General features: G+C 42.5%; 1 protein-coding gene across 1 annotated transcript in view; it reads right to left on the reverse strand.

Annotated features, from left to right (window-relative positions):
- Positions 1-18,891, reverse strand: part of rbm20 (RNA binding motif protein 20) — a 165,011-nt gene that overhangs the window by 51,803 nt on the left and 94,317 nt on the right. Inside the window, exons 2-5 of the mRNA XM_048608753.1 lie at positions 15,940-17,176; positions 10,517-10,578; positions 9,140-9,225; positions 8,344-8,429 (exon numbers count right to left, since the gene is read on the reverse strand). Of these exons, the coding sequence (XP_048464710.1) occupies positions 8,344-8,429; positions 9,140-9,225; positions 10,517-10,578; positions 15,940-17,176 (1,471 nt within the window). The remainder of the gene's footprint in view (positions 1-8,343; positions 8,430-9,139; positions 9,226-10,516; positions 10,579-15,939; positions 17,177-18,891) is intronic.

Raw genomic sequence — 18,891 nt, forward strand, 5'->3', positions numbered from 1 at the left:
TGTTCATCCAGCCCTGCACCTTGTTGTCTCTGTAATATTGTTCACCATGTTTAAACAAAAATGTTATGTTAATACATCAAAACTCATGTGACATTTTGGATATTTTAATATTTTGATACCGACCTCTCTCTGGAACGCAACCTGTGTGTAAAGATCAGCCATGTGCATATTAACGAGCACAGCAGCTCAATGGGCCAAATGGTCCACCCCACTTTGGATACCGATAAAATTTATCCAGGTGGCCAACAGCAATACCCACTCGGCCACTTGTTCCCTTTTTAACCAGTTTCCCTTTCCCATTATCAGAGGAGCCACACACGGTCTCCAGTGACCAGACTGAAACTTGGCAGTAACCAGTTCCTAAACTTAATTCAAACAACTCTACATTTCTGTTCATAATGTTCAAGTTTTGCATAAGCCTGAATTTTAATTTTTAAGGGCGAGAAAAGTAAAGTTGACAAATTTCCAACACTCAATCCCTGTGCATGTACACACAAGTCACTACCCAGTGTATAATTATGGTCAGACCCAAACAATGATAGAAACTGTACAGATCATAAAAATAGCACCTGCCTCACTTACTGTTTATGACCAGTGCATAAAGAATGATAGTTATAAAAATGATGCAATAAATTACTTTATATAACTACAGCTGTAAATAACAGGCTATTTGACAACTGGTGTGACAGGCCTTTATATAAATAGGGTGGTGTTGCAGTTCTTGTGTTATTTCATACTTGGCAGGTAAATTAAAATGCTTTGAATTTCAAGACTAGGCGGCACATTTTTAAGGCGAGAGGAGAGAGATTTAGTGAAGATGTAAGGGGCAAATTTTTACACAGAGGGTGGTTCATGCATGGAATGAACTTCCTGAGGAAGTGGTGGACGTGGGTACAATTACAACATTTAAAAGACATTTGGATGGATACATGAATAGGAAAGGTTTGGAGGAATATGGGCCAGGAGCAGGCAAGTGGGACTAGTTTAGTTTGGGATTATGTTTGGCATGGACTGTTTGGACTGAAGGGTCTGTTTCTGTGTTGTATGACTCTATGACTCTATGACCATGAAAATGACGATTAGATTTAAGACAACATGTAAGGATTTGTGAATAATTTATTTCCAATCCAGAAGCTGCTCTGGGTGTTATTTTTAAATGATATGGAGGTGCCGGTGTTGGACTGGGGTGGATAAGGTCAGAAGTCACATGACACCAGGTAATCGCCCAACAGGTTTATTTGAAATGACAACCTTTCCGAGCAATGCCCCTTTGTCCGACAGCGCTCCAAAAATTTGTGATTTCAAATAAACCCATTGGACTATAACCTGACGTCCTGTGACCTCTGACCTTGTTATTTTTAAAGTGTATGTGCAGCAACGTGAGACTGTATCAGGGACTGGATACGGTCTGCTGTTGGATCAGAGAGAATCCCCAAAGTAATGGTTGGTCTGGCCCTGAGTGGGGACTGGGGACTCCGAGATAGCAAAGACAGGTGGAGGCCTGCATCCACCCCCTCACTCTTCCATCACCGCCACACCCCCTCAACCCCCAGCCCCAGCTCTTTACCTCCTCACTGAGGGGAGTGTAACCATTGCCAAGTCTCGAAATGGAGTTGCAGTGGATAAGTGTTTACGAAGCAGTGCTGGGTGCCAGGAAGATCAGGTGAGAGGTGTGTTTCTCTTATTCATTCATGGGATGTAGGTATCACTGGCTAGGCAGCATTTATTGGCCAGCCCTAATCACCCAGAAGGCAGTTTACCACATTGCTGTGGGTCTGGAATCAAATGTAGGCCAGCTCGGGTAAGGATGACAGTTTCCTTCCCTAAACGACATTAGTGAACCAGATGGGTTTTTCCCAACAATCGACAATGGTTTCATGGTCATCATTAGGCTTGTAATACCAGATTCTTTATTGAATTCACAATACACCATCTGCCATGGCGGGATTCGAACCTGAGTCCCCAGAATAATACCTGGGCCTCTAGATTAAGAGTCCTGCAATAATACCATTAGGCTATGGTTTGACTTTGTAGGGATAAGATACCAGGTAGTTAGGGTGCCAGGTGTGTAGGATGCCAGATAAGTGATGGGGTTTTGAGTAAATCGAGGTGGTTGAGAGAAACTGGGTCTGGCCGGGGATTGGGAGGGTGGTGGAGGTATCAAGTCACATGGGCCACTGGGTGTTGGAGGGGCAAGAGTGTCAATCCTGGCTATGGGGGTGAAGGGGGTTCAGATCAGAAGGGGGTGAAGGGGGTTCGGGTTGGAAGGGAGTGAAGGGGGTTCGGGTCGGAAGGGGGCGAAGGGGGTTCGGGTCGGAAGGGGGTGAAGGGGGTTTGGATCAGAAGGGGGTTCGGGTCGGAAGGAGACGAAGGGGGTTCAAATGTACTTACTTCTATCTATTTGTGATTATTGCACTGCACCTGGTGGGCAATGCTTACAATTAGTTCCCTGACAGATGGGTGATTTACGGAGTTATAGATTTATACCGCACTGAAACAAATCATTCAGTCCAACTCACCTACACTGAACACATAACCTAAGCTCATCTCGTCCCATTTGCCAGCATTTGGCCCATATCCCTCTGAACCCTTCCTATTCATATACACAACCAGATTCCTTTTAAATGTTGTCATTGTACCAGCCTCCACCACTTTCTCTGGCAGCTCGTTCCATACACACACCACCCTCTGTGTGAAAAAGTTGCCCCTTAGGTCCCCTTTATATCTTTCCCCTCTCACTTTAAACCTATGCCCCTCCAGTTTGGACTCCACTACCCTGGGAAATGACTTTGTCTATTCATCCTATCCATGCCCCTCATGATTTTATAAATTTCTATAAGGTCACCCCTCAGCCTCTGACGCTGCGGGGAAAATAGTCCCAGCCTATTCAGCTGCTCCTTAAACTCAATCCCTTCAGCCCTGGCAACATCATTGTAAATCTTTTCTGAACCCTCACAAGTTTAAAAACATCTTTCTTATCGCAGGAAGGCCAGAACTGATCGCAGTATTCCAGAAGTGGCCTAACCAATGTCCTGTACAGCCGTAACACGATGTCCCAACTCCTATACTCAATGCACTGACCAGTGAAGACAAACATGCCAAACACCTTCTTCACCACCCTGCCTATCTGCAGCTCAACTTTCAAGGAACTATGAACCTGCACCCCAAGGTCTCTGTTTGACAACACTCCCCAGGGCCCTACCATTAACTGTTTAAGTCCTGCCCTGGTTTGCCTTACAAAAATGCAGCACCTCATATTTATCTAAATTAAACTCCACCTACCACTCATCGGCCCAAAAGCCCATCTGATCAAGATCCCATTAGAACATAGAACAGAGAACAGCACAGCACAGTACAGGCCCTTCGGCCCACGATGTTGTGCTGAACTTTTACCCTAAACCTAAGGTCTATCTAACCTCCAGCCCTACCTTATACTATCATCCATATGCCTATCTAATAGCTGTTTAAATGCCCCTAATGAGGCCGAATCCACTACCCTCTCCAGCAATGCATTCCACGCCCCTACCACTCTCTGAGTAAAGAACCAACCTCTGATGTCTCCCCCTATCTACCTCCACTCACTTTAAAACTATGCCCCCTCATAATAGCCACCTCCACCCAAGGAAAAAGTCTCTGGCTGTCCACTCTATCTATACCTCTGATCATTTTGTACACCTCTATCAAGTCACCTCTCATCCTTCGTCGTTCGAAAGAGAAAAGCCCTAGCTCTCTCAACCTTTCCTCATAAGACCTTCCCTCCATTCCAGGCAACATCCTGGTAAATCTCCTCTGAACCTTTTCCAACGCTTCCACATCTTTCCTGTAATGAGGCGACCAGAACTGGACACAATACTTCAGACGTGGCCGAACCAGGCTTTTGTATAGCCGGAGCATAACTTCACGGCTTTTGAACTCAATCCCTCTATTAATGAAAGCTAACACACCATACGCCTCCTTAACAACTCTATCCACCTGGGTGGCAGTTTTCAGGGAACTATGGACATGAACCCCAAGATCCCTCTGCTCCTCCACACTGCCAAGAATCTTTCCGTTAACCCTGTATTCTGCTTTCAAATTTGTCCTTCCAAAATGAATCACCTCACACTTTTCAGGGTTAAACTCCATCTGCCACTTCTCAGCCCAGCTCTGAATCCTATCAATGTCCCTTTGTAACCAAGAACAGTCCTCCACACTGTCCACAACTCGACCCACCTCGTATCGTCCGCGAACTAACTCATCCACCCTTCCACTCCTACATCCAAATCATTTACAAAAATCACAAATAGAAGAGGACCCGGAACAGATCCTTGTGGTACACCACTTGTAACTGAGCACCACGTTGAATATTTTCCATCCACTATCATCCTTTGTCTTCTAAGGGTCAACCAATTCTGAATCCAATCTGCCACATCTCCCCCTGTCCCATGCCTCCTTACCTTCAGCATGAACCTATCATGGGGAACCTTATCAAACGCCTTACTTAAATCCATGCATACCACATCCACTGCTCTACCTTCATCCACGTGTTTGGTCACTTCTTCAAAGAATTCGATAAGGTTTGTGAGGCATGATCTACCCCTCACAAATCCATGCTGACTATCACGAATCAAACTGCGCCTTTCCAAGTGATCATAAATCCTATCTCTCAGAGTCCTTTCCAATTATTTGCCCACCACTGATGTAAGACTAACTGGTCTGTAATTTCCGGGGTTATCCCTGTTCCCTTTTTTGAACAAGGAAATGACGTTTGCCACTCTCCAATCTTCCGGCACTATACCCATGGACAGTGAGGACAAAAAGATCATCGCCAAAGGCCCTGCGATCTCTTCCCTCGCTTCCCATAGAATCCTTGGATAAATCTCATCAGGCGCGGGGAACTTATCTATCTTCAAGTTCCTCAAAATTCCTAGTACATCTTCCTTACTAACATCCACCTCCACTAGCCTACCTGCCCATTTCACAATGTCCTCCTCTACAACTAGGTCCCTCTCAGTTGTGAATACCGAAGAAAAGTATTCATTAAGGACCTCTCCTATCTCTTTAGGCTCCGTGTACAAATTCCCTTTACAATCCTTGATCGGCCCTACCCTTTCTCTGGTCATTCTCTTTTTCTTCACGTACGTGTAAAAAGCCTTGGAATTTTCCTTGATCCTGTCTGCCAAGGTTTTTTCATGCCCCCTTATAGCTCTCCTAAGCCCTTTCTTCAGCTCCTTCCTGGATAACTTGTATCCCTCTCGAGCCTGTTCCGTTCCTTGTTTCCTAAACCTTACATAAGCATCCTTCTTCCTCTTAACCAGTCGTTCGACCTCTCTTGAGAACCAAGACTCCCTCACTTGACTGCATCTTCCCTGCCTGCTCGGGACAAACATATCAAGCACACGCAGTATGCATTCCTTAAACAATCTCCACATTCCTATAGTGCTCTTCCCTGACAGCATCTGTTCCCAATTTATGTTACCCAGTTCTTGCCTAACAGAATCATAATTACCCTTCCATTGTACTCTGAGATAATCTTTTTCACTGTCCACTACATCACCTATTTTGGTGTCATCTGCAAACTCACTAACCATTCCTCCTATATTCACATCAAAAATCATTTATGTGAATGGCAAAAAGCATTGGACCCAGCACCGATCCTTATGGCACACCGCTGGTCATAGGCCTCCAGTCTGAAAAACAACCCTCCACCATCACCCTCTGTCTTATACCTTCAAGCCAATTTTGGATCCAATTGGCTGGGTCCCCCTGGATCCCATGTGATCTAACTTTGCTAACCAGTCTACCACGCAAAACCTTGTCGAACACCTTACTGAAATCCATATAAACTATGTCTACTGCTCTACCTTCATCAATCTTCTTTGTCACCGCTTCAAAAGATCTCAATCGAGTTAGTGAGACATGATTTCCCATGTAGAAAGCCACGTCGACTATCCCTAATCAATCCTTGTCTTTTTAAATACATGTAAATCCTGTCCCTCTGAATCCCCTTCAACAACTTGCCCATCACTGTCATAAGGCTCACTTGTCGATAGTTCCCTGGCTTCTCCTTACAGCCTGTCTTAAACAATGGCACCACATTAGCCACCCTCCCATCTTCTGGCACCTTGCTTATGGCTATCAATGATACAAACATCCCAGCAATGTAGCCAGTAATCATTTCCCTCGTTTCCCATAAATTCTGGGATATACCTGATTAGATTCTGGGAATTTATATACTTATATGTGTTTTAAGACCTCCAGCACTTCCTCTTCTGTAATTTGGACATTTGTTAAGGCATCAATATTTATTTCTTCAAGTTCCCTAGCTTCCATGTCTTTCTCCACAGTAAATACTGACATGAAATATTTGTGTAGTATCTCCCCCATCTCCTGCGCTTCCACACATAGACAGCCTTGCTGACCTTTAAGGGGCCCTATTCTCTCCCTAGTCACTGTTTTGATCTTAATGAATTTGAAGAATCTCTTTGGATTCTCCTTAACCCTACTTGCCAAAGCTATTTGATTTCCCCTTTTTGACCTCTTGATTTCCCTCTTGATTATTCTTCTACTGCCTTTATACTCCTCAAGGGATTTACTTGATCCCAGCTGTCTATACCTGACATATACTTCCTTCTTTTTCTTGACCAGAGCCTCAATTTCTCTAGTCATCCAGTATTTCCTACACCTACCAGTGTTTTATAAATTCCTATTTAGAAATAAAACCAGTCTGACTCCAAACATAAAGACAAACAGATTCTAAACAAGCCCTCACACCTGACATGCATTGTCTGACCTAAAATGTCACCTCTTCTTTACACTGATAAAACCTTTATTTCTCACAGGACTGTGACTTCAAAAGAATTTGGGGATTTACATGTACAATCATTTAAAACCTTCTAACTGATGAAAGATTTAACAGCATTTAGGTTTGTTTAGTACATCCTCATCAGTGGTGTGACCCTTTGATCTTTTACCTATAAATTCTGTGTCTGATACTACCTCTCTCACTAACAACCGAAGAAGAAGTAAGACTCTGAAAGTTTGTGATTTTAAATAAACCTGTTGGACTATAACCTGGTGTCGTGTGATTTCTGACCCTGTCCATCCCAGTCCAATGAATTTGGCACCTCTACATCATAGCTAACAGCCTTGCCCTCACACTAACGGAACATACATCTCAAACAAACGAGGTTTAATGTTTGATTAATAACAAAAGGAGGGCATTGTTAATGCCAGTCATTACTACACCAGTGATGCTGGCGTATAGTCATTGTACTACACAGTGCTAGAGTCCCTGTCTCTGGGACAGAAGGTCTGTGTTCCTGTGCCCCCTGCTGCAGAGGTGTGACACAATGTGCCTGGACGAGTTCATTAAAAAATGTGCAAGAGTTGGGTTTTCCCTCAGTTGGGGAAGGAGAGAAGGAGAGTGCCTGGGTTTGGTGGTTGGGGGTGGGGGGGTTGGGTAGACATTGCTCAGAAACAAAAACAGAAATTGCTGGAAATGCTCAGCAAGTCTGGCAGTATCTGTGAAGAGGAATCAGAGTTAATGTTTCGGGTCCCTTTCTCAGAACTGGAGTAGACACTGCTGCTTGTTCAACAATAAAACTATTTTCTAAATGTTCAGTGGCTTCAGCCTTCAGGCCAGTGCTTTTAGAATGTGATATGTTTCCACAAGGCTTGTATTGATGTATTAGTGGACACTTTAGCTTCCCGAAGCACCAACCAGCCCAGGATTTCCTGGGAAGTTTCAACTTCTGCAACTTCTGCACCTGGAATCCTCTGAAAGTGTTTACAACTTGGAGAGTTTGGAGCATTCTGGCCCAGGCACCCAAACAGTAGCCTGGGAAATGTTCAAGAATTAAAACCTGCTCAGAATCCTGCGCACTTAGAAACCTGACTTGACTTTTCCTTCCAAACTGAGGCTGTACTGCAAGATTCCCAGCTCAGGAAATGTTTCGTGTTTCTCAGGAGGATCATATTGGAATGCAAGGCCAGAATCTCAGAGCTCCAGGTAAGGATCAAGCAGCTGAAGGCTGATCCACCCATTATCGCCTGTCCCCAGGGGGTTGTGGTTGTGGGCTAGCAGTTCAGAGATCACAAGTTCCGAATCTCCCATGGTCTTCTACAAACAGGAAAGCTGCTCGAAGCACCCACCTGGTTCAGTAAATGCTCTTTAGTGAATGGAACCAGTTTGTTCTCACTGAAGGAGCCCAGCAAAGTGATTCAATCATGGAACAAAAACACTTCTGAAGACCCACCAACCTCCAGAGCAGAACCTAGTCAGCACTGCTAACGTTCAAGAATTTAAATAAACAAATGGAAAGAGAAGCTAAGGTGAATGTTGAGTAACTAGGAATGAACTACCTTTGACCCTGGAGGTGTCGAAGTGAATCCATGGCTTTGCTGGGAGAATGTCCTCAGCTGAGATTGATTGTTATCTGGTGGAAGGTCTGAAAGGTAATGGACAATAACATGAAGCAAAATTATGAAGGTCCCCCACAATACCAGACAATATCTAGTACTCGTCTGCATTTGGCAGAACGGCAAAGCTTATCAACAATAATGGTCTGTTTTTCACTGTGTGAATTAACTGATATGAGAGCAATTGCAGAATAATAGGATATAATTTCTGCTCAATAATCCCAAATTACTCTCCCCTCCTACTCTGGAGCAGTGTCCAGTAAAGGTCCATCAATACTCCACAGGAGAGGACAGGAGAATTTGACGCGAGTATCCACATTGAGAGGTTTAAATGAACACCAGGCATCTCAGCGATCAACGCAGACCAGAATCAGCGGAGGTGAGTTAGGAGTCTATATTGTAAATGTAACAATGCTCACATTACTATTTCACTGTACAATTACAACACTGTACAAACGGGGGCTGTGGAGCAACAGACAGGTAACTTCATGGTCACTGCCTTATTACAATTGCGTTTTTCATTCTTACCATCAAACTCACTTCCAACTGATCACATTTTTTCTACATTTTTCTCCAGCATCTGTATTAGGGATTTATAACTAAAACCAACAGAAATCTATAACGAGCACAAACCCCCAGTCACAGTTAACACTCCAAACACTCTAAATTAGGTTTAATTTTAATGAGAAGCATTACTCATTTTTTCTGTTAAAAAGCATAACAGATTTAAATTGATTACCGGAAGGATTCAAAATCATATTGGATCCACACAAATTGACTCCTCCATTTGTTGGTCTTGTAAAATTCGTTGACACAATACCTGAACTGGGATTAAAATTGGAATTCAGAATAAAAATAAAGGGAGAACATCACAGACAGAATAGAAGGAAAACAGAAACCAAAAGAACTGTGAATGCTGTAAAATCAGGAACAAAAACAGAAGTTGCTGGAAAAGCTCAGCAGGTCTGGCAGCATCTGTGAAGAGAAATCAGAGCTAACGTTTCGAGGGTTACTTGATCCAAAACATTATCTTTAAAGCTCAGTCCTGCTGAGCTTTTCCAGCAATCTCTGTTTTTGTAGCAGGAAAACAGACTCACTAAGATAACCTCTTCATGGCCCAACTATTTCAGAAAGTATGGAGACTCCTGGCGCAGGATGTGATGTATTCAATGGGAATAACCTGATGGATTTCCTGGACTGTCCTGAGGAAAATGCAAATGGCTAACATTTCAGAATTGTGTAGAACAAAAGCGTTTACAAATCAGTAATGATCCAATTCGTTCTTTGATAGAAAAGAACAGAGGTATTGCTGAAACAATACACATTTGTTGAAACTTTTCAAGCTGCAGACGTCAGGACAATTTGCAAGAATACAAATAATTTCTTCCTCAGGAGGTTTAGGAAATTCAGCATGTCCATAAGGACCCTCACCAACCTCTACAGATGCACCATAGAAAGCATTCTATCCAGGTGCATAATGTCCTGCTCTGCCCAGGACTGTAAGAAACTACAGAAGGTTGTGAACTCAGCCCAGACCATCAGGGAAGCCAACCTCCCATCCATGGACTCCATTTACACTTCTCATTGCCGTGGAAAGGCTGCCAACGTCATCAAAGACCTCTCCCACCCCAGTAATGCTCTCTTCTAACCTCTTCTGTTGGGCAGAAGATACAGAAGCTTGAAAACTCGCACCAACAGGTTCAAGAACAGTTTCTTCCCTGCTGTTATTAGACTGCTGAATGGACCTCTCCAACATCAAATAATGTTGGTGTTGTTAATGTTGAACTTGCTTTGTGCACCTCCTGTGCAGCCGTAACCTTGTATGTCTGACTCTGTCCAAGTCTTTTTCATCCTATGAACTGTATATCCTTGCTGACAATGATCTGCCTGTACTGCTCGCAAACAAAGCTTTTCACTGTATTCAGGTACATGTGACATTAAATCCAATCAAATCAATTAATCAAGAGGGGAAATCAACATTCATACTGTATGAGAGGAGAATGCTGATTGGTTAGCAAGTGAGTCCTGTGTGGACTCTCACACAGTAAAAGATATTAGCAATTATTTTTAACTATTCATCACCCACAGAGAAAACTAATCAGAAAGGGTTACTCACTTTTCAGAGAAGAGGGTACAGTTCTGGATGTGATGTTTTCCATTCACATGCTGTTCCCAATCCTGCCCAATATAAAGTAGAAGCTGATATATAAGATGCTGATTGTACAGTTCTGTGGAAGCTTATTAAAATGCACCAAAGTGTAACCTAGCTTGAGTTTTGTTTCTGCAATTGTAATGCTCAGTTATTTTACAATCTGAGCCAGGTTTCTCTCACAGGGTGAGAAGCTGCCAGTTGTACTGGTGACAATAGAGGGGCTGGTGCGGACAGAGCCTGAACAATAAGGAGTTTGGGTGGTTTGTCCTGTTTTGGAAACAGCAAAGCAATTTTACCCCATGCGGCTTTTATTTGGGAACAAGCTGGTGAGATTACAATGGAGACAGCTGACATTTCAGAGGTGAATGTTGGAGCTCTGGATTGGTTTATGGATTTTGTTGGGTTAATCATAAAAGGATATCCAAGAGGAACGATGGAATCAGGTGATATGTTCTGGAGTGAAATGGTAATTGTCTGTCACATGAATCACACACAGCACCCATGTGGCAATCGTTTTATTGTCTCCACATTATCAAACCCCTTTTTGTCCTTTTGTCTCTTTCTTGTCACCTATGGAATTTGGAAGTGTTTTCTCTTGCTGGTTTCTCCAAAACAAAGGAAAAAGAAACGCATAAATGGCAATAGGTCACCCACTGTGTGTGACAATAAACAGTTGTCATTTCATTTCTTAGCTCCCTGTTCCTTCTCCTTTCCTGAAACCCGTCAGAGCCTATACCCAAGATACATAACGTCATGGTCCTGCTCAATGCCTCCCAACACAGTGCAAGGGCATCACTTGTCAAAGAGCTGCCGACTTCTTGGGAGATGCCAAATCAGCAAAACATATCATTTATTTCAGGACAGTTTGTGAGACTTTGCTGTATACAAATGTGTTCCTGTGTTTCTCAGGGTACATTAATAGAACATTATGATGCAGACAGAGATGATTAGGCCCATTGAGCCCATCCTAGCTGCCTGAGGAGCCTCCCCATCATTCACACTCTAATTCCATAGCCCAACCAGGATGGCAGTTTCCTTCCCTAAAGGACATTAGTGACCCAGATGGGTTTTTTTGCCCCTGACACTGACAATAGTTTCATGGTCATCATTAGACGCTTGATTCCAGATTTTTATTTAATTAAAATTTTACAATCTGTTGTGGTGGGAATCAAACCCAGGTTCCTAAAATATTACCTCAGTCTTTGAATTAAAAGTCCAGTGATAATACCACAAGGCCATCATCTCTCCTCTCACTTGTCTGTCCAACTTCTCTTTGAAATGATTCCATGTCTTTGCATTCAGCATCATTGCCACTGAATGCACACTTCCTCCTGTGTCCCTTTATCTGTTGCTCAAAACCTCAAATATGTGTCACCCAGTCCATGAATTATTAGCTGAAGGGGTTAGTTTTTCTTTACCTATCTGATCTAAACTGGTCACAATCTTGTGTGTCAATGTCAGACCTCCTAACAATATCCACATTTGACAACACATCATAATTGTTCATTGTCAATGAATAATGAGGTTCCAGGAATATGGAATTTGATTCATAAATGATGGATAAAGCAATGAACAGATGCCAACAGAATCTTTTCCACATAGACAACAAGTAAGTTTGAGGAAAAAACCAAAGTTGCTGGAAAAGCTCAGCAGGTCTGGCAGCATCTGTGAAGGAAAAAACAGAGTTAATGTTTCGGGTCTGGTGACCCTTCCTCAGAGTTTGAGGATGGGACTCTGTTTTGATTCTCCCCGTGCAGATATAGGCTGTTAACGCTTACTGTGTCGACTCTCAAACTGGATCCGAAATTGACCGAAAGGCAGGAAGGTGATGGTTGAGGAATGTTTCTGTTAATGGAAGTTTGTATTCAGTGGGATTCTATCGTGTTCAATGCTGATCCCCTTGCTATTTGTGGTGCATATTAATGATAAGGACTTAGAGGGTGAGATCAAGAAGTTCATAGATAACATGAAAATTGGTAAGAGTATAAATAGGAGAGGAGGATGGCTGTAAACTGCAGGAGGATTTGAATGGACCCATCAGGTGGGCAGAGCAGTAGGAAATGGAACTTAGTCTGAAAAGGTGAGATAATGCAGCTGGGGAGAGCAGATAAAGCATGGGATTCCACTGTAACTGGTAGGACCGTGGAAAGTACCGAATGTCAGAGGGACCTTAGTGTACATATCCATAGATCCCTGAGGGTGGCAGGGCAGGTAGATAATGTGGTTAAGGAGATACATGGGATACTTGCCTTTGTTAGCCAAGGATTGAGTTTAAGGGCAGGGAGGTGATGCTGGAACTATATAACATACTGGTTAGGACACAACTGGAGTATTGTGTGCAGTTCTGGCGATTACATTATAGTGAGGATGTGGTCATGCTAGAGAGGGTACAGAGGAAATTTACCAGGACACTGCCTGGGCTGGAGGATCTGAGTGATGGGGAAAAGGCTGGGTTTGGAGCAACAGAGGTTGGGAAAGAAGCAGATAAAGGTGTATAAGGATATGGGGATGGGGGAGCCCAGATTATTAGTACAGTTTACCTTCAAAGCTGCATTTTATACATATTCAGTTCCAGGTACATTGATTCCTTTTCTAGATACTTAAATTATTATGATTATTCGTTTTGAGTAAATTTAAGGCTAAATAAAACTGTTTAGTGCATGTTCAAAGTCAGTTTCCAATTTAAAGCTGCAGCATGCCTTTCTCTCCATCAAATCAGAACCTTTACCCAGCGTTGAGAAGTTGGGTAGAGTATTTGTAGATTGGGAGGCAGGATGTTAGAATTTGGTGCTTGTAAAATGCTGGGTGGCCAGGGGTAGCATTGCATGGTCCATTTAAGAGATTGTGCTTTCTCTATACTTGGAGATGTCTGTGAGCAGCTTGAAAGTTTGTAAGTATGGAGAGCACCAGAATTGAAACATTCATATTGAAAGGCCGTACAGTTAGCAGGCTAGGCAGCAGTTTTTACCAAGGCAATAAGTTATTGGTTTTAGCCAATCAATTTGAACTAGGCACTTAGACACAAAAAACCTATCAAATTTGAATCCAATGGTTTTGACAACCTAGGACCAATCCAATTGTAAGAAATTGAAATGACATTGGGGTATAAAAGGAGAGGGGAATTGGACAAAGACAGAAGAACTAACTGCCATCTCCCAGAGTTAATAGCTCTCAGCTCTTAAGAGAGAATTCTTGGCTCTCACTGGCTCCTCTAAGTCTTAGAGAAAGTACTATCTAAATATCAAAAGTACCTACAGCACAACTTGTTAATATTCCTGACAGAAGAATGGGCATAGGAAGTGTTCCTGACAGAACATTTGATGGATAAGGCAAAGAGTATACCAGAAGACAAGTAATCTGGCTGTAATTTCGAGAGACCAAAGTCGACTTCTTTAAATTTTATTTTGTATAAGTGGGACTTATATTTATTGGAACAGCAAACAATTAGAATCATGTATTATTCGAGAATAGTTGGTAGTTAGAAAGGGTTTATTCGGTTTGTTAATGGCCTGGTTAATTCGTTCACTGTTGGAGTTAGATAAATAAATTGTTACTAGTTGATTGTAAAGTGAGTGTCAGTTCTTTTTTAATTTCTAAAAGTTGCTGAAAGGTAGATTACACACTTTTCACACTCCGTTTACAGATTATGGGGTGAGGTGTTCCTCTTTGGTTTTAGCTCACCGGCGGGGGGATGGTGGGGGGTGGAGGGGGGGGGGGTGGGGGGGGGGGGGGGGGGGGGTGGTGGGGGGAGGTTGGGGGGACGTTGGGCAGTGGTGGGGGTCAGTGTCCACTTTATAACACTAGCAAATGATTCAGAATTAGTGCACAGGGACCCTCCTCATTCCATTATCATGAGGAAATCTTGGCATTGAGTCATTTACCATTCGGTTTTCTTGCTTTATCTTTGAATTTTGATGATTGTGGGGTGTGAATTAGATTATTACTTAGGACTTAACAGTTACAAATTAGATGGAAAAGAATTGAGAAACTATATTAGACAATGAATTGGTTGTTAACAATGTGGCTGAGTTACTTAAAGCAAGATGGTGTAAAGTTAGAACACCCACTGGGTCGAAAGGCCTTTCTCTGTGCTGAAGGCCTGTATGACTCTCTGACTCTAAATCAAGCAAATTGATAGTTTAATGTGGGCATGTGTGTTTTTTGGTGAGATGCAAGGTGGGATGGAGCGTTAGAATGGCTCGATGACATTTCGACTCAGAATAAAGTGAAACCTTATAGTTTTTCTGTTCTTGTGTTAACCATTTTTTTCACTTGTCTGTGAACACTCCAGATACAAAACCTCTGAAGGTTGGCAATATTTCAAACATTGATCAAAAAAATTCTGTGATAACAGAAAACCAATAAAGAAACCACCAGTCACACAAAGCCAGGCTTCTTTGGTTACTTATAATTTATCGGATAAATTCATTGCGGCCACTCAAGAAAATCTCATTTTTAATTTTATGTCAGTTGGAACTCTGAGGTAAAGCTATGATATCATTATTTTTCTGACCAATTGTGATGAATATTAAAATAGATTTCATGCTGGAACACAAGATAAAAACATTAACAAATATATTGATTATGTATTTAATTTTGGAAACATGAAATAAATCTGACCATCCCCTCTTCTTTTGACTAAATCAATCCCACGTTTCTATTTTCTCCTGCTCCATTTCAGAAACACAACTTTTATTTCAATCCACTTCAATGATTTGGTTTAATGATCTTCTCAGTTTTAGCCGAATATCTCTTCTTATACATAATTGTGCAAGTCTTGACTTGCTGTGCCAGATTTTTGAACATAAGCAATTTCCTCGATTCACTTTGCTGGTTCTTTTCTTAATCTTATTTCAATGGAAATTGGAAATGATAATAGATTAATAGACTGGAATGTAAATTTATGATGGCTTTAATAGACAGTTAAAAAATCTCTCCACAATTATTTCTCACCACGTCAGAAACTCTAGTTCATTACTTAGATTCCTCCTGGTATAAGTGAAATTTTAAACCTTTGTTGTCTCTATATTGCTGAGAAAGAGACAGAATATTATCAAAAGGACAGCAGAACTGCATCAGTGCTTGAGTAAGAGTAGTCAAGCATTCCTCCTTGTGCTTGATAATCTTTATGGACTAAAATGTATTTCCATAAAATTTTACTTCAGTGGGTTAAAGAAGAAGGATCTTTTATATATTTGTAAATGGACACTGCTCAGAAGTAGATCACACCTCAGTGGCTCACATTCTAAACAGGTTCAAGATCATAAGAAGATCCCACCGGGAATAAGAGATGCTCTTGTTAAAGCTGCACCACCCACGGAATTTTCAGGCCCATCTCCAACACGTGTAATAACATTTGCTAAAGCCATGCTAAAAAAAGGACCCACCTTTAGGTTAAAGACTTTCTTGTCACATATTGAGCAGATGTGGGGCAGCTGCGAGGGCACTAAGCCATGGAAATCATTCAGTTCATAAGGCTGGATGTGTCTTTCTGGGACCTGAAGGTGGAAGGTGCTGTGCAGTTGCTTGTCACTTTGATTGAACTGGACGCCTGCAAAATTCTGATTGTTCTGGTTGAACCTGTCAAAAGGAGATGGACATCCAATATTGATCTTTCCTTCAGACGTTGGCTCCTCTGGATTATACAGATCATTTCTCATCTGCAACTGTTGACTTTTTGTTGACCACAGACTTGGTGACTGAGCTGTAAACTCAGGCCTGTTGGGTTTTAAGAATTGTGAAGCAGTCTGCCACTGATCGGGTACCCACGTGCCCAGATTCTGGGAATTGCCAGTTGGGTTGACTTGATGAGGGCCTTCAGGTTTCTGTGGGTAGCTGCAAGTATTCATTTCTCCTGAATAACTTGGAGCCTGCATCCTGCACACGGGCTGTCCTTGAGAAGCCTGGAAATCTTGTTGGAAACCAGAGTGAGGCTGGTTCAAAACAGAGTGCTGTCCTTTAACCAGATTCCCTGAGGCAAGATTAGCAGAAAGTACATTGGCCAGATCCCCAGTGAAGCCAAACTGATGAAATCCCTGTGTGCAGAGAGCCTCATCGTGCATTGTTTTATTGGAGAAATCTCCATGATATTCGGAAAAGCCACCAGGAGGATGTGAGGAGACAGTCTTGTTCAGATTTATAACAGCTGCTGGATGCACGGATGGCTGTGAGACTATTCCTGCAAAAGGATGCAGTCCGATTGGGCCTGCACTTTGAGGCTGTAAGTTTCCACCTTGGTTGATGCTTCCTGCCACCAAAGGGGGTAACCCTGGAGTTTGTGATGGATAAGATAGTCCACCAGGTGGCATCGTGGGGCCTGAAATACCAGGCCCGAGCTGTGGGGCTCCAGCTTGTCCATGTGTTGCATTGATCAGCGATGGGGACCTTAACGTGTTAAACAGCGGCTGGGACATAGCAACTTTGTTGAGGACCTGGCTCAGTACAGTGGCAGCAGCCGTGTTACTGTTCACAGCTGACTGAGCGAATTTGAGCCGCTGCAGAGTAAGCTGAGCCTGGAGTTGAGCGAGTTGGACACTGGCAGCAGATGGCAGGATAGGGTTAGGAGTGCCTCCACTCAAATGGGTGTTGATGGGGAAAGGAATCTTATCCAAGGTCTTCACAGAACTGCAATCAAAAGGCAATTCTATTAGCAACAAAGAAACAAAGACAGCTCAGCCTTAGATTACAGAGCAACATCTCAGAGCTGAATCCTGCCCGGTCACTATTGTGTACTACAAGGTGTCTCATCAATTAAAAACCTCGTAAAACTCTCCCCTTTTAAGGAAAACACTGTCAAACCAATTTATCACAGAGGTTGAAGTTTACAGGCACATGGGCATGCTCATTTAGGCAACAGAAGTTTCAGCTACGATGTAATGTTCTAAATCAGACTAACAATTTCACATGTGAAATACCTACATCAGACATTAATCATTTTCTTCTTTATCAACTATCTTGGAATGTCCTGGGAATTAAGGGACTTAGACCCCTTATGGAAATGGCTGTTGTTGATCTTGAGAAGTGGTTGGGCCCAGAATTTCAAAGAAGATTTGATTTAACACAGCTTAATGAAATTTCTCTTTGGTAGGCCTTATAGAATTTTAAAATATATTTCATTCTTTTGGTCATTTTTCAATGTGGAGCCGCAGTACTCCAAAGGGAGACTGCAGTTACATAGAATTTACATCAACATTACACGGTAATCTTTCTTTCCTTTCTCCCTCTTGTACATATCTAGCTTCCCATTAAATGTATCAATTAACTTCTTGTGGGAGTCTGTTCCATATTGAAATCACTCCAGGGGCAAAGGAGAGCCTACTGTAAACTCAATAGATTTGTTTGGGTGCTCTGGTCCTCTTCCCAACACACACAGTGGAAGCACCTTCCCTTGGCCTACCCTATTGACTTGTTGCATAACCTTCGCTACATTCTCATTTTACCAGAAATGGAGGGAGTGCATACTTAACGTAATTAACGTGGTGCCACTCAAGCGGCTGCTTTGTCCTGGATGGTGTCAAGCTTCTGTAGTGTCATTGGAGTTGCACCCATCCAGGCAAGTGGGGAGAATTCCATCACACTCCTGACCTATGCCCTGTTTCCAGGATTTGGCACATCGGAAGGTGAGTTACTCAACACAAAATATGCACGTTCTTGTAGCCACAGTATTTCAATGTTTCAGTTTATTCTCTCTGCTGGCCCAGGACGTATGTGGTCGGGTGGGGTTTGGGTGATGGTTATGGGGAAGTGGTTAGATTGTCTCTCGCTGGACATAGTGATTGCTTGGTACAACATTTGTAACATGCGTAGCACCTGCCACTTTTCCAGGCCTTGTGTGTGAGCATGGACTGTTTCAGTGTCTGAGGAACATGGCAAACAGTGTAATCACTAGTGAACACCCACGTTTCAGAATGTCATTCATGAAACAGTCAAGGATAATCTGGCCTGAAGGGTAAGATGGATCTCTGAAACTGCTCTAGGACCCATGTTAAAGGTACAGCACTTTCCTTTAGAAGAGGCTTATTTAAAACCAAATGCCATTGTGTAGGATTACATGAAGGCTATGAATGGTTTAGATAGAACTCTCTGGATTCCACAGTAACTTACTGCTGACACTCTCAGTGAAATGCAGACATATCCTGCTCCAACCTGATAGCCTTTGAATAAATTCCATTGGAAATTTCCCAATGCCTCAAGAAATTTTTGGATAAATTAAAATGCAGAATCAGGATACATCCAGCAATTTTCAAAGATTGCATACCAGTCTGTCACAAGGCTTTTCATTTCAATAACAAAAGACACGTTAAACTCTGCAACATCCGAGCTTTGTTTTACTCCATTCC

Source organism: Rhincodon typus, chromosome 20 (assembly GCF_021869965.1).
Source record: "Rhincodon typus isolate 14 chromosome 20, sRhiTyp1.1, whole genome shotgun sequence".
Lineage (NCBI taxonomy): Eukaryota > Metazoa > Chordata > Chondrichthyes > Orectolobiformes > Rhincodontidae > Rhincodon > Rhincodon typus.